The 16,673-nt window shown below is 40.5% G+C and overlaps 1 protein-coding gene across 1 annotated transcript in view; it reads right to left on the bottom strand.

Moving 5' to 3' along the window:
* Positions 1-16,673, bottom strand: part of JARID2 (jumonji and AT-rich interaction domain containing 2) — a 204,875-nt gene that overhangs the window by 50,531 nt on the left and 137,671 nt on the right. The window contains exon 4 of the mRNA XM_085220153.1: positions 10,385-10,554. Within this exon, the coding sequence (XP_085076279.1) occupies positions 10,385-10,554 (170 nt within the window). The remainder of the gene's footprint in view (positions 1-10,384; positions 10,555-16,673) is intronic.

Raw genomic sequence — 16,673 nt, 5'->3', positions numbered from 1 at the left:
CCCCCAGGCTCTTCCTACACATTTATTAAAGTTGACTTGCTGAACAGAAAAGAAAGGAAAAAGAAAAAAGAAAAAGAAAACACTATACTCAGGCATTTGTGTTCTATTTGAGCATCATTATGGATGGAAGACACTGCAAAAATCTAAAAGCTTTAAGCTTTCTTGCGTGCTTTTTATATTGAAACTATTTTTATCACCACATAGCTAGGTGACCGCTCACGTTTCTTATTAAAAAAATATTCCTGTCCTATCTATCCCACTTCCTCTCTGAGATAGCACAGGGATGTGCACTGGTTGCCACCTCTGCAGGGAATGCCTGCCATTGTTCAAAGTGGCTAATGTATAAACAACAGTAGGTAGCACTATTGTAGCCATGGAGGTCTACAACCACTGGAGATCTGGCAAATGCACTCAGAAGTCCTTTTTTTAAAAATCTCCACCAGCTGGTCTAATAAAACATATGACCCTTCCTTGTAAATTTTGCCTGTCTTCACCTGTAGTTAAGAACAGTGTTTGTCCTGCACACAGACTTGAGAAGAGACAAACTTCTCAAGAAGCCATCTCCTCCAGAACCAAAGCACAATTCTCAAAGCCTGCATGGGGCAATCTAAAGAGCAACATTAGAACTTAATTGATAACAAAGAGCAAAAAAGAGGAGTGCTGTGGATATTTACACCCAGGATTTGGCGCACGTCAGGTCTTGGAACTCTAAATATGCAACGCCTACTTCCTCACTTTCTATCCCCAAGAAAACAGCAGAACATCTGCAGAAGAGTTATGAAAGCCTGCAGCTGCACTGAATTTTACAAGTCTCCTTCTGTGCTGGGAGTCTCCAGTTTGTGCAGGCAGCTGCTACCACAAGAAGTGCAACGGATGAAAGTGGAGAGCCAGGAGCCAACACTTCAGCACCTGGGGAAAGTGAGGAACCCTCAGCCTCACTCAGATCAACAGGTGTCTGGAAAATGGGATAAACCTGATGGTCATCTAGAAAACAAAGATCTAGAAAATAAGTTGAGAAGAAATTTCCTCCAAGGAACCGCTGAGACATTTTTCTTGGCATCAAAATTGGTCTCGGAGAGCATGTACCCCATCTGGCTCTTGTTCTTAACTCCTGTGCCACTACCTTGGCTGGTCAGAGCAATTTTTTTTATGGGGCCATGTGGTGAATCAGACCAGGGAACCAATTCAGATTAAAATCCCAGGCTAAGGAAATGAAAGTCCATTAATAAATACTGTAACGGCAAAGAAATGTTAAAAGTTCTCAAGATTTGGAAAATTTCTATGCACACTTTTTCTTATTGAACGTGTAGCTTAATATATCACTTTGTTATTAAACAAAATATGAAACACAGTATGTTTCCAATCTCCTGTAGGAGCTGTATGTTTTACATTTTGTCTTGATGATGTCTAGGCACATGGTCTCTAACTGCACTTTTTTGCAAGACACTTGATCTGTTTTGCATCCCTATTTGCCTACAAGCACATGCCGTCACCAAAGAACTGGCTGAAGCTATTACAGTGTGATTGGTGGGAAAAAGAAAACATGGCAGAAAAATTAAGCCAAAAGAAAGGGCATGGAGCAGCAGAGCAGAATAAGAGTGGGGCACAGATGCTAAGAGAGGATCAGAGAATCACAGAATGGCTTGGGTTGGAAGGGACCCCAAGGATCATCAAGTTCCAATCCCCCTGCCACAGGCAAGGCCACCAACTTCCAGATCCAGTAATAGGCCAGGTTGCCTAGGGCTCAATCCAACTTGGCCTTGAGCACCTCCAGGGACAGAGCATTCACAACCTCTCTGGGCAGCCTGTTCCAGCACCTCACCACCCTCTCTGTGAAGAACTTCCCCAACTTTCAACCCAAACCTTCCTTCCTTGAGCTTAAAACCATTCCCCCTTATCCTGTCACTATCTACTTGAGTAAAAAGTTAATTCCCCTTTTTATAATCTCCTTTTAAGTACTGGAGAGGTAAGCTACCAGGTGACACAGGATGCTGAAGCAATGGGAACAGGAAAATGCTGGGAGAAGGACTGAAATTAAATAGCAACAACTACAGTAAAGCAGGAAGAACACCATTTATTGATCAGCAGTAGCTATCGGACACTGCCGTCCACCCACTGCCTGATCTGGACATGTGCCACCCACCTTTCCTTGGTTAACAAACGAGGCAGTGTTATCTCACAGCCAAGTACAAAAGCACTACCGCCGAGGCCAGGAGGGCCAAGCCACCAAAGCTGGCTCTGCAAGACTAACAAATTGCCATCGGACTGCAAGCCATGCAAAAAGCTCAGCCAGCAAACAAATCGCCTGTCTCTCAACATGCCAGAGCAGGATTCACCCCTAGTGTGGTGGGATACCACTGTGTGTGAGAAATGTAGAGAAAATCAGCCATGGTGATTTTTCTTTTTTAAATTCACTCATCAGGGTTACAATAAACTATGAGTTATTATTAAATAATAAAAAAAAAAAGGGAGGATATTCAGTTATTTAAAAAAATGAGTTTTGAAGTATTGTTGGCAACTATTTCTGCATGTATCTGCAGTTTCATTATTGAAATTCTCTCCAGTATTTTTCTCTCCCCTCCTATTGTGTGCGAGCAACACAAAGAAAACCTAACCATATAGGAAAAACAATTACTGCAACTATACACAAAATGTTGCCTAATGGATATGAAAGGTTGACAAATGTATTGTGTCCTCTGCTACAACAGTTTGATTCTTGTACAAAAATAAGTACAAAGCAAAATACAGATTTTTAAGTCACAGTGCTGCTTTTAGAAGCCTTCTGGGAAAGGTGCTACTATCTGCACGTGCAAAATGCAAGCCTGCTACTAACAGCAGGCACGACTGATGCTTACACAACCTGCATGTGCAGATGCATTGAACTCAGCAACAATTGCCTGATTAACGGAATAAACTATTCTCTTTTTCAAACACTTTATTTGACTAATGAGGTCTCTTCTTTTTTTTTCTTTTTTTTAATTTGACAAATGTGTAATTTGTCCTCCTAAATTACTTTATGTTTTGTTTCTTGTTAAATTACATCAACTTTTGTCTTGGACTAGCAAAACATACTAAAAACTCCAGATCTGGAACTGAAGACTGGAATCAGAAGTATGGAAAGTGCACACGCTTTGCCAAAAGCACTATTTCATTACTCTTCAGAATTAGCTGGCAGCTTTTCTGCAATATTTACTGAAGTACAAACCAAATGTTTTCATCTGGACAAGATTCAAACCGTGGTATGTTACAACCACAACAAAAATCCTCTCAATCCAAGAGCCTTCTCTACAATTTGGGCTGTGGTTTCTGTAAAATTCGGGGAGGATTCTTCTCCCTGAATTATTTACACCAGCTCTCTCTCCAACTCTTCCATTTTTTCTCCTAGCAATTAAACGCAACCCAGATGTGCTTTGGAAAACTCTTACAGCAATTCAAGCCATCCGAATGATTTAAGCACAAGGCAGGTTAAGGTATGAGGGACTAAAGCCTGCCCTGACAAACATGGTGCATGCCAAGCTCCACAGGCCGTGACCAGAGGTTTGGCTTTTCCCTCTGACACACAGCCCCATTTGGGCTGTTCACAGGTGGAAAAACCTTGCCTCCCAAACGCTCCGATGTTCTGCCATCTCAGTGCTTCAAATTTAGGGCCTGATTCTCATTTATTATACATCCTACTTATTACATTTTGACAGGACAGCGTAAAGACCCCGAAGTGCGAATAAATGTAATTTATGCCCACGCTTTATGGCCATTTTACAGAGCGAGGCTTAAAGAGAATGAACTACATAAACTCTATAGTAAAGAGCAATTGTATCTCACTTATCTCACTCCACCTGCAGGAACAGCCCCAGAGGGAGCTCTGCCGTGCCTGAACAAGAGGGAGGAAAAGGCCATCTCAACCACAGAAACAAAACTGAGCTCGTAAACAAACAATTCAGAGCGTGTCTGCCACGCCGCTGCACAAATCACAGAATGCTTAGTGTTATGGCCAATGTAATGGCCACTGTGATGACATAAAGCCCATTTTCTTCCTGGTCTGTTCTTCAGAGCAGTAGAGCTAAACTCAAAATCAAAAGAAAATGGTTCCTTTCTTAGGGAAATACAATAAGGGGAGGGGAACACGTGAATTTTCAGGAGAAAAATAGAAGGTTCACTTTCCAAAGTTAACAAAACACACACCAGAGTGACAGGCTACTGAATAATAAAAAACAAGTAGAGTGCTTCTCACATCTACAATTCATATCTGACAACTTCAAAGCAGAACACGACAATCTCAAAGCAATATACCTCCACGCATCTGGCTGGCTCTGGAGGCAAATCTAAAAAACAATTCTTGCCACAAACACTTGAACCCCTGACTTTACGAACCTCTCCACCACAAACAAGACATGTCTGTACATTCCCAATCACTGTGTTGACATTCCAAAAAGAACTGCCAGGCTATTTTTCAATCCCTAGAGATCCTCAGCCTCATCACTTGCACAAAACTCACCTCTTGGGGAGCACTGAACCTTCCCACAGGGTCGCAGCTTGCCGAACCATGTGCACACACTGCTGGTGGGAAGGAAGGGCAGGAATCCCCTTTGCCAAAATTCATGAGTTTACCCACCTGGCTATGAATTGTGGGCCCTTAGGATTTGAAGCGTGGTTTCTGCAACCACAGAACTCAGGTTTTACATCGGTACCTTATTCATAATCAACATCCAGCTCCACCAATACCTGTACACAGAGTTAAACGTTATCCTCCTTTTACAGAAGAGCTAAGCAGCTTGCCTGGAGACTCAGAGGAGCCTCTGGCAAACACAAAGACCAAACCACAAGATTAGTCTCCCATTTCAACAAGCTAATTTCATCCTGTGGCTTTTTGCAGGGGTAAATACTGGAATCATTAACATCAGAAAGGGGTCTCAAACCAGGAGGAGCCAGAGAAGGCACTGATTGAGCTGTAGCACATGCAGGCTGCTCCACTGTGCCTCCAGTAACCCTTCCAGCTCCTTAACCTCTCTGGTCAGCCAAGGTGTATTATCACTGCAGCACAGCTGGAGGGACAGCCTTGCAGTGGTACTCCCACCCTAGCAAAGAGAAGCCTCTGTGTACTTTCTGCTTTACACAGAGCACCCTCTCCATGCCTGCCCTGATTAAATTCCTCTGGTCTTAAATCACTATGGGAGCAACACACTCCATAAGCAGACTAAACGGTTGCATGTTTGATGCATCTTTCATCCCACACACAGAAAGGATCTTTCATGTTTCAATGCCACCCCAACCTTAAAATAGAACTTCAAAATAGTGAGATTACAGACACCAAATGCAATCTTGTTTTTATTAAATGGTTTGTGCAATGAGGACTCTACACACCAGAGCTTATGCTTGCATTTTCAGTGCAACCTAAAATTTCAGTCTCAAGCGCCATATGATTTAACAACTCAAAACCTGTAAAATGTCTTCCTCCAGCATTTAAAGCCAATCATCCTAAGCCTTTATGTTATACTATTACTTTGGAATTACAAAAACTAGCCTAGACTGCAAAGCCTTTAAAACCTTACATTTTTGGACAGTGTCAGCATTTCACTGCATTGCTTTCATCCCAATCAAGTGCCTGTGCTGTTTACTGTGCTTATCCCAACCCGATGAGCACGACTACATGGTTGTAATGTGCTGCCTCTGAATGTTGATGCTTCAAATAATGGCTACTGATGCTGCAATCTTTGACTCTCAAGGACACCAAGGATGTATTTCGGAAACTTTCCTCTACCCAATCCTTGAGCAAACATGCAGGCCTGTCATGCTTGCATTTGCCTTGCATCCACACATTATCCAATCTATTTCTGGAAGGGTACCTAAAAAAGCCCCAGAGGCTGCTCAATGAAGGCAATGCATGAAAACAAGACAGGAGAGACAATATTGGATATATGATCCCTAAGCTTACCTCCTAAGCAAGGTGGTTAAAAAAAAAAAAAGAGAAAGACAAGGTCTCCAAGAACAAACTGCAATAGGACTGCATCAATGAGATTAAAAAGTTTCTGGTTTCTGAAGTTTGGACAAGCATGCTGTTAGTAAAGTTTTCTATTTTGGTTTTGCCCAATAATAATAAATCATTATGTTGTTAAATCATTGCAGTGCTCAAGGAACAGTCACATGTTTCTCAGTTAAAATAGTCTGAAAACTCGATTTGTGAGATCTCAATTAAATTATCCTTATTTAGGAATCCCTGAAATTCTCTAGCATGTAGGTCTCCCAGAGGCCTGACTTAATTAGAAAATTGATCATGGGAAAACTTTTTAAAATGTAGGCTCCTAATCATAGCCTTTCTGTTATCACCTTTTGCCAAAGATCCATTTCTCAGGGGGACATCCTTCTCTTTCCCTTTTTAGCTCTGTATTACTCAAATTGCAATATTTTAAAACTGTAAATGACTATGGAGAATAAAGGCAACTTAAATGCACTGTAAAGGAAGCTATTAAGAAAAGTTTGATCAGAAGCAAAAAAAAAAAAAAAAAACAAACGTAAAAGTGAATGCTGTTGTGTGTCAGCAGATGACACGCCGGTATCTACACACACTGCTGAAAGATACTAATTAAGCCTTTGGCAAAGGGCATACAGGCTCCTTCAAATAAGCTATTTAAAGATAAGAACACTGCAGACAAACACTTCAGAGATATCTGCGCTATTCCCTTCCTTCTTGTGCTGGAAATTCTAGGTCACAATTAAAAAATAAATGAAAATGAAAAAGGAGGAAGGCTTTAAAATCATTCAGAGAAGATGGGGCTTGCCAAATCTGGTCAGCTGGACGTATTCCTGGATGCACAGATACTCATCAGCTGGTACAGCTTTTCATTTTACCCTGCTTACCTTACAAGAAGTAATTAGCACATTGCATTGTCAAATCGAGGGTTCAAAAAACAAACTCTAATTAAAAATATGTTTAAAGCCCCTAGTATTCTTGATAATGAAATCAAGCAGGTCATCTTGGCTAAATTACCTCCCTTTGAAATTACAGAATGCTTTAAATAAATAAATACATACATAAATAGAAGTGCCGTGGAGCATTAGATTTTCTGGCACATAGTTGAAACCCAGTTAAATGGGATTCTTCTTCCTAAATACTGTAGCTTGCACACATAAAAGGCCACGTTTCCAAACCGTGGCATGAAAGTCCTGCTCCACTGTGCATAGAATTCAGTTGCTGCTGCCTGAATTAAACCCCACAAAGTACTGAAGAGTGAACTCCTAGTTGTGGCTGTGAATTTTACACTTCTCTGTTTAAAAATGGAAAATGAAAGTACAACCTGATGCGGTGCCACAAATTTCCACCATGCTGTGACACTGCTGCTGGGTGTGGTGGTATAAGTTGAGATATGTAACCACAGAGCTGTTTCCCCACTGGTCCTGCTGAACGCTCTCCCACCGGAGCAATGCTTTGGCCACGAACATATTGACTATGATGATGAGGAATAGGACCTCAGAGTCCTGATTTTAAAAAATATACATATTCACACAAATATGAAGATTCACTATCTGGCATCGTACCACTACTACACTTATTACAAAACAGTTTCCAAGGATCTGAACTTGCATCTTATCACCATGAATTCATGCGTGATGTGGCACACTTTCATGTGCCTCTGTCTCACTTCACGCAAATGCCTAGTGCCAGGGCTGCACAGAAGTCAGAATAACCACGTGGCCTGTGGCAACACAAGGAATTCCGAACTCCTCAGCATTTCAATAAAAACATAGCACGTAGGTTGAAAAACAAAGCAATCCCTTTTGAAAAAAGCACAAGCTTTTCTGATGCGAAGTCTAAGCAAGATGTTCTTTCTCTCTCCAAGTTCACCAGGTACCACTGGAAGAGCACCACCAAAACAAGCTGGCCAGTGTCCTTGGAGGCTACTTGCTTGTCCCTTTCGGAACTGCATGTACCATTGGGCTGCTGCATGAACTCCCCACAGGCATATGAAGAATCAGCTTCCATTGGCTTTATTACAACAGGGACATCAAGAGTGCCCACCACTGTCTGCAGAATTACAAGCAGCCAGCACTGCCTCAAGAGACACAACAGTTCAGAAACAGAAGCTAACACCAATCTCAACCACCACACTCCCTGTCCCTCCATGTCACAGCCTTTGCTTCTCCAGAGAAACGCATTCTGGTACCACATGTCTAAGACTTCTCCCCATCTTCTACTAGCTCTTCACAGGCTTTGTACGATGGGGGATGGAGCTACACTGTGAGTGCTGAAACGCAAGGCTGACAGACCCTCTGTCTGGTTTTCTTCAGCCTCTTTAACCAGATGAAGAACATGCCATGTGTGGCACTCCTGGTGCTGATTTTCTCTCCTGGTTTTTAACATAATTATAATTGGGATCTGAGCGACTGAATGCCTGTGTTGTCTGAAATATACAAGTACTTCTGCTTACTGAAGAAATTAGAATGAATTGCAAGTCCTTAATTGACAGTACAAAACATCAATTATTCTACAGATGAATAACAAAGAAGAAAATTACAGGTGCAAGAGCTAAACAGCCACTGATTAAAATAATAAAAAAAAAAAAAACACCTTCTGAATGAAGCACTGAAATAGGACAAAAGTACCCATGCTTTGTGTTTCCACTGTAAGAGCAGAACACTAAGAGACAGTAGGAAATGAAAACAGAGATAAGTCACATCCCCACTTAGGCTGCCTTTTTATAAGTGCAAGTGCCTTCAAAGCTATAAATAACACATGCTTAGTTAGCAAGCAGTGGAAACAAGCGTGTGAATGCAGCCATGTGTGCTCATACACATACACACCCTTCTGAATTTTCCCACCAACAACTGTGGCAGTTGGCCCAGATCACAGCAGTGACATGCTGCCAACAGACCGATCAACCTCACAGCAGACTAAATTAGAAATACATTTCCACAGATTAAATTTCAGAGGACTGTGATGCTACTTTAAACTCCGTTAAATTCTGCTCCTTGCAATCCTTTAAACAAACACTAAAGCAAGATAACAACCCTTTCCACCCATACCCTTTACCAGAAGTCCCAACAGGAACGAGGCTACATTTTAGACCAAAGTCTAAATAAGTTACTACTCTAAAGATGTTACAACTCTAATACCTCAATACCTCACTGAACAAAACAAAAAAACAAAACAAAACAAAAAAAAAAAACAAAAAAAAAATAATAGAAGGAAGAAAGAAAAAGAAATCCATTCTGCATTACAGCAAGACAGCCTTGGCAAAAAGAAAAAGCTACAGGTGGTGTTGACCAGTGCTGTTAACAGGCACAACACAGACCTTAGAAGTAGAAACAGTAGCTTAAACACAAGTGGGAACAACTAGCTTTGAAGGATTCAATCCCTTAGGGAAGACTTTTGCAGACAAGCTCGATCTGTAATAAACGCTTTTTGCTTTCACAACAAAATAACAGCAAGAGGTATCACGCCAGCATTTCAAGGACAGAGCAGCAACTAGCTATAGGGGACGGAGGGCATCTGCCAAAACAGAAACACACCACAAGATCCAGCGTAACAGTTAAGGTTTAAATGAAAGACACTGTCTTCAGGACATGACTTGGGGCACAGGAGCAAGAAGAGTCCCAACAAAAACCACCACCAGGGTAAGTTGTCCTTTTTTAGCTTACCCTTTTAGCCATACCTCATGCAAGGGTCCCCAACTCTGCCATGCAAGCTTGAAGACATACACCAGTAATGGCACTATATAGCTCCAGCTAGGCCTAGGCAACTGCTATGAAATAAGCTAAGAAAGTGAGATATCTCTCAGTACAACTTCAGATACCTTGTCTTCACTAAGTTTGCACAGTGGAACAGTTAGCATGCTTTAATTATTACCATGGTAACAATCCAGCTTTTAGGGCAGTTATGATTAAGAACAATGGCAATACTTCCATCCTCCATCAGATGAAAAGCATCACCCAGATTGAACAGCAAAGACAGCAAATTGGCAGAAAAACAGAATTTCCAACCAGATTTCTCACACTGCAGGAATAATTACTTGGTAAAGTTAAGTACTTCTTCAGTTTACAGTCAAATGAGAGTGGGTAAGAGAGCTAGAGGAAAATCCATTCAAGGTAACAGAGTGCTAAAAATTAAAAGAATTTCCTTTTGCACTGTTACCAGCCTTGTTTTCTGGTCTTTACAACCATGAACTTGAATGCTCCTTCTCCAGATACACTCAAATTGCAGGAGCTGAAATGCACATATATATATATATATATATATATATATATATATATATATAAAATATAATATAATATATAAAATATAATATATGTATAGCACAACACCAGGACGTTTGTATAGCTGCTATGCAGCACGTGGTGCTGCTGCTTATTCTTTGAATGAGATTGTACCCCCAGGCTGCTGCAAGAGTCCTACCTCGAAGACAGAGGAAAGTAAGAAAATCTTCTGTCTTGGGCTTCCTTTTGGAGAGGTCAGAAATCTGAGTGGCGGGAGGGGGTAACAACGGTTCCACTATCTTTATTGGAGTTGTGCTGGGACTGTTTGGCTGGGACTGAGCAAACTTCCTTTGTGCTTGCAGCCTTGGCCTGTGGAAACAAGAGCGCATCAGAAGCACGTTAGACAGAACCTGCAGGAGAGACATCAGAGCACCAAAATCAGTTTAAATAAAGAGAGACAGAATCCATCTCCTACAAACAGTATACATAACTGTGGATTGTGGTTTTCAGAAAACCAGAAAGGCAACATCTTGATTATAAAATCTGTGAGTACTATTTCATATGTTCAAAATATTTTCTTGCACATCATACACTTACAGTTCATTATTCGCTTATTTGGAAATTAATTAAATCTGTATTCTGCATCAGGAAAGTGACTTTTTTTTTTTTTTTTTAAGTGTTAAAGTTTCCTTTGCCTCTTGTTATTTGGGTGTTCTTTTTAAATCACAATTAATCAATCTAAAATGAGATGTATTTTAGCCTCATTAAAATTCTTAATTTATTCCAATCTGTTAGCATCTTATTCAGATAATAGAATACATATTAGTATACGTGGTATCTGTATTTGCGCCCAGACCAGCAAAAACAAAGCAAAACCTTTAGAGAAATACATTTTTGATTGTGAAAATATCAGGCAAAAGCCATTAGATTTTCATTCCAGCTTGAAAGACCAAGGAGGGCTGAGGTGTGGTTATTAAGTGTTTGTGAGAAATTCATAATGATGAAGGACACGCACAGACTGAATTTGTTCCAGTCCTGGTACTGGGCAATGGTCTGACACTCTCTGCTAAGTTTTAGAGCGTGACCGTATGTATGATTATGGGAAATGAACAGAAGCAAGTAGTTTTGGCAATCAGACTGCAAATTATTTCAAGCCTATCTGAAGGCTCTGATTAACTACTAGGTGGCAATGAATATGATTTTCTTTAATACGTCTAGAACACAAATTGGTATTAGGGAATGCGCTCTGGGGCAGGACAGATACCCGGAGGGGGTCTCGCTAGGAACTTGACTCAGCTCAGCATTTAAGAACATGCTAATTTCTCACTTAAGCAACTGGGATTCTAATTATGATCGTTATTACAGCTTCAAAAAGGAGAGAAGCTCCTGAAAGAACTTAAAACCTCATTGAGAAAGGATGCAATTTTATGTCATTTTCTTCCCTAATAGCAGCATATTTACATAATGTAGAACTTAAACACGTATCAAATAACACTAAAGAAAAAGCCAGGTCTTGTCATTCCACTGCAGACTTTCCTGTTACAAGACAGTGAATGTACAGTTATCATTCAGCATGGAAGAAACACGTAACTGGTAAACTTCTTTTTCACAGATATTACACTAAAGTTGCTGGGTAGGTCTGAGAGTATATTTTAAACTTCCACAATTTTGTCCCAGCAATGTTTATACACATCTCCTAATGACAGTAGAGAACAAAAGCAGCATTCAGCAGTTTTCTCCCTGAGCTGCACATAAAATTGTCCGTGTCCTCAGGATTCACTCCCCTCTCAAATAACAACAAAAAAATCCCTACCCAATACTCACAGCCATTCTTACTGTTTACTGGTCTCTCCTTAGCGGCAGGTATATTATGGTGTTTATATATACATATTTTTAACATAGTACTTATAATTTGTGAACTGAAACTAAAAGACTACACATATATTTCCTATTATTTATGAGCAATTATCTTTCCAGAATGGAGATCTTATATAGATCTACCTATATATTCCCCAAATTATTCCAATTGCATTGCAAAGCACTGTTCCTCCAAGAAGACTCTTGTACTGGATGTATGAGATTTTAATTCCAACCAACTATATTTCTATCAGCAAAACCACACGTGGCCAGAGAAAAATGCTTTGTGTTGGCTTCTGTTCTGCACAAAACATACACTCTCTAGCCAAAAAAGCAGACTATAAAAAGGTCAGCAAGTGAGATCCCTGCTGTCATCTGCGGAGCAACTTTTCCCAACAGCCCCGGTGTTCTGGCTGGGCTGTTAAAAGCATACACAGCCCAGTGGCTGGGTCAGCCAAATGTTTCTCGGAAACTACCTGCTGCAGTGCAGTGTGATCACAGCTAAGTAGCAAGGAGGACTCTGCAACCCTTCAGTAAGCAAGCTATAAGCCTGTTTCATGGTTCAGAATCAAACCTCTGCAGCAAGGCCTAGCAAGGCCTGTCTGTAGCATCCCAGTTACTGGTCCCTGGAGCAGCGGAAAGGGATTAGGGACAGCCACTTTTCACCACCCTCCATGCTCCAGCGGGGGTCCTTCATCTCAGTGCCGACAGCTGAAAAGCTAGGCCTTCCCCCAGCTTCATTCCAGGCTGCGGACATGAACTTTTGCCGTTTCCTGGGGAGGTTGTGGAGACTTGTTACCATATGATCAAACGTGTCAGAGACGTTTCCTCTCCTGCAGACAAATGTGGAGCACCACTGCTGATGTATGCCATACTTCTTCACATTTGGCTTTCACTCACCAGATCCCCAGAAACAGGCCTGTCCCTTCCAAATGCGAGTTTCTTCTTAACACCCCCAACAGTCAGTATAAGCAATTCAATTTACAAAAGCTAGCAAATGAAGGCACTCTCTCACATAGGTTTCTGCAGTAACTCCTGTTTTATGCATATTTGCTCCACAAGCTTCCACCTCAATGCCATCAAGCAACTCCTGATCCAGATTTGTGTGAAGATGGCCAGTTTTGATGGTGGACCAGCAAAGGGGAACACACACACACACACACACACTTCAAAACATGGGTCCCTGTGAAGGAATGTATGCATCTTAATAACCTGATATTTCTCCATGAAAACCTCTAGAAGCATAAAACCAATTATTTCGGGTATGGTTTCATGTTACACTTAATCCAATCTAAGTGTGAAACTGCCAAAAGAGGAGGCCAGGCCCTCCGATAGGGTTCCATCAGATCAGGCCTCACGGGCTGCAGTGCTCTGAGCCGGCAGAGAAGGTAATGGAGGAACAGAAGGGACAGAAGGGCTCAGACTTTTTGCATATGATAAGGACATAACAAAAACGGCGTGGTTTCACTCTTCACTTGTTAAGACATCAGAGTCTGCTGGAATGGCCTACTTAGCATACACCGGGAAACAGGAGACAGATTGGCACAAGCAGAAAAAAGAATAACAACAACCATGTTTCCTTCCTCAAAATAAATTGCTCTCCCTGTCCTCATCTAAAGGGTATATGCTATATAAGGCTTGCAAATATTCAAACAGAGCAGCTATGCAAGAAGGAAAATGATGTGGGAAAAGCTCAATACCACATCTAAACACCATGCAAACACCATCCAAACAGCCAGAAATATCCAGACTATTTAAAAATAAATAGTAATTCACCTTCTCCCAACAGAAAGTTGTTTTCCTTCTACTATTTTTGACAGACCTTAAACACCTACTACGACATGAAATTCAAAAAATCTTCTGTCTGAGAAAGTCTCCACTTCCCTTTGGTGTGCTTCTCTACATAACCTATTATTTAGGACTGAGACTGCAAATTACAGCTCGAGATTAAAGCTGCACAGCAAAAACATCCCCAAAATACAAACTCAGGCTAGGCTAAAAATCATCTCTCTCCAATGTGAAATACACTTTTTGAAGTTTTTCTACGCTGAATTTATTTTTGTTGAACGATTTAAGCAAAAGATGTTATTTATAATCCAAACATTACAGTTTGCATTAGCTAAAAATACTTCAGAAACATCTTTTAAAATAGAAACTCCCAGCACCATTTCTTCAGCACGCAGGCGTATTTAGTAAGAAAACACCAACTGTAGAAAGGCAGGCTTTTCTTTGCAAAGTACAGGTTGGTAATGCCAGTCTGTTAATATATTTACCAAATATTAATACTCTAGATAGCGTGCATACTGTGCTAGCTACAAAACATATTAAGTTATCATGTAGTAAATGTACAACTAAATCTGTACAAAAATCTTCCACTGTCTTCAGTTTATTACCCTGTAACTCCTAAGTGAAAGCAAAGCATAGGGACTGTAAAACATACAGAGTGAAGAACTGTATGGCAACACGTACATTTCAACTATTAACACATGTACTTACATCGCTCTATTTAAGATAAATTTAGGGGTTGAGAAGTACTTTGCATACCTAGGCATCTCAACTGGCAAGAGACTGCAAAACAAACTTTATCTTTTTCAAATATTCTCCAATCTCTCTCTAGTAACGCGCAGATTTTCATAAAACTTCCTGCCTGTGATATGCTGCAATGTTTGCTTGCTGTTTCATCTCATAACCTTTAGCTTATTCTTTGAACTTCGTTTTTATCTTCATTGTCACCTGATGTTTACGTCCTTTTTTCTTTTTCAGGACACCACTAGAGTTACATTTCCAAACACTAAAGGAATGGTACCTTGAGTGTCACCATTTCAAGATTAATTCACATTTCCCTTTTCGATGCAGATATGTTTTCCACTTTTTGACCTGCTAGGGAGCAGCCTGCAAGCTAACACTAAGGACTCTGCGCCTCCTTCTGAAAGCAGAATCAGCATTTGGTTACTTTTGGTTGCTTCTGCTGCTTCTCTGCAGAGCAATTGCAAGGCAAATATTTGTACATATGTAATTTTGTTACATTAAAGTGGCTACTACAAACAAGTGGCAACAGGCTTGTACGAGTTTCCACCAAATGCTGTCAGAGTTCAGGATCACTGTCTGACCTGAGAATGGACATTGAGGAAACGCATCTTATTGCAACAGATCCTGCAATTACATGCAGACAGCTTGGGCTCTTTATTATCCCCTTGTGAGGCTTCGCAGTTCCCAGTTCTGCTGACCTACCAAAGCATTTTTCTGTATATTTTACTTATTTCCAACAATTTGGATCCTGTTTTGAGTTCACCGTCTTCTGCTTTCGTCATAATAAACATAAACTACGCATACACTTTAACAGCTCTGCGCATCGTGACAGTCAACCATGCAAACTGTGCCTGCATGCAAAGATTCTTTTGTGCATACAACTTTGTTTAATAAGGTAAACAAATATGGAAGTGTGATCTTTTAAGATATGTTCAGCTTCCATTAAAAATAAGTCAATTTAAGCTTTAATAGCCAGATGTCCACCGCACATCAAATGATTTTCAAGTGTTTAATTTCCAGCTTCACAAAAATCAACCTAGTGGTAGACACTTCAAGGCAAGCCCAAGGTGAGCATAAAAAAACTAGGTGCTGGAGGCACCATTCTTACTGGACAATGGAGAAATTTTGACCTATTCTGACCACGTGCCAGAAGGAAGCACGGCCAAATTACATTTTGCCCTTCCATTCCCAAGGACAACCCTAAGAGATTCACCACAAACAGCTTCTGAGAAAATCTTCATGAGAACAGGACTCCAGAATTCAAACCAAGTTGTGGAAAGCAACACTGCAAAAAAAAAACCAGATTAAGTATAAAAACAACAACAACAAATTGCACACAGACTACAAGATCTTCTTGGCTCTCCCTGAAGCATACTTGAGACCAATGCTCATCTCTAACAAAGCAGTGTTTCTACCTGCATACATTCTCTCAACTGTGCCCTGGTTTATGACTCCAGGCAAAGCTCTGTGAATACACAACATTACACCAGGAGGAGAAAGCTGGAAAACAAAGAAGGGCTTTGAAATGCATTCCTTCTCCCACATTCCTCTAACTTCTTGGGTTGTATTTTCTGCCCATATCAATGGTATCTATTGTGCTTCCAATACCATATCTTGCTCAGCAAGATATCTTTCTAGCAATGGAAATGGAGATTATGCCTTTTTCTCTTTCTCCATCTATTTGCACTAAGAAGGAATTAGGAGCTAAAACAATTGTTTGCTCCTGTCGACATAACTGCAGGTAACCCATGTAAAGCATAAAGACACTGCCTACCTACTTCAAAATGACTTCCAAGACCACACTATCCAAGACACAACTGAGACCTGTCTAACCAGATAAGAGACAATATAATCCTTAATCCAATTGTTGGGTTAGAAGAACCTGGGTTAATTTTTTAGGAATGTAAAAAAAGTTCAGTATACTTGAACACAAAACTTTTTTCAGAAATGACTTTTATTGAGCCCTTTGCTCACTCAATCTTCTTAACTTTTTCTGGTCTAATTCTTTTTTTTTTTTTTTTTTTAATTGAGCCTAAATTAATACCACGATTCTAAGACAGCCTTAAAATCTCAAGACAACAAGTCATCATAAAATCTGAAGA

The sequence above is a fragment of the Meleagris gallopavo genome, chromosome 3, assembly GCF_905368555.1.
Source record: "Meleagris gallopavo chromosome 3, MGAL_WU_HG_1.1, whole genome shotgun sequence".
Taxonomy (NCBI): Eukaryota; Metazoa; Chordata; class Aves; order Galliformes; family Phasianidae; genus Meleagris; species Meleagris gallopavo.
Note: the sequence above shows the minus strand (reverse complement) of the source record. Positions and strands in the feature narration are given on the sequence as shown.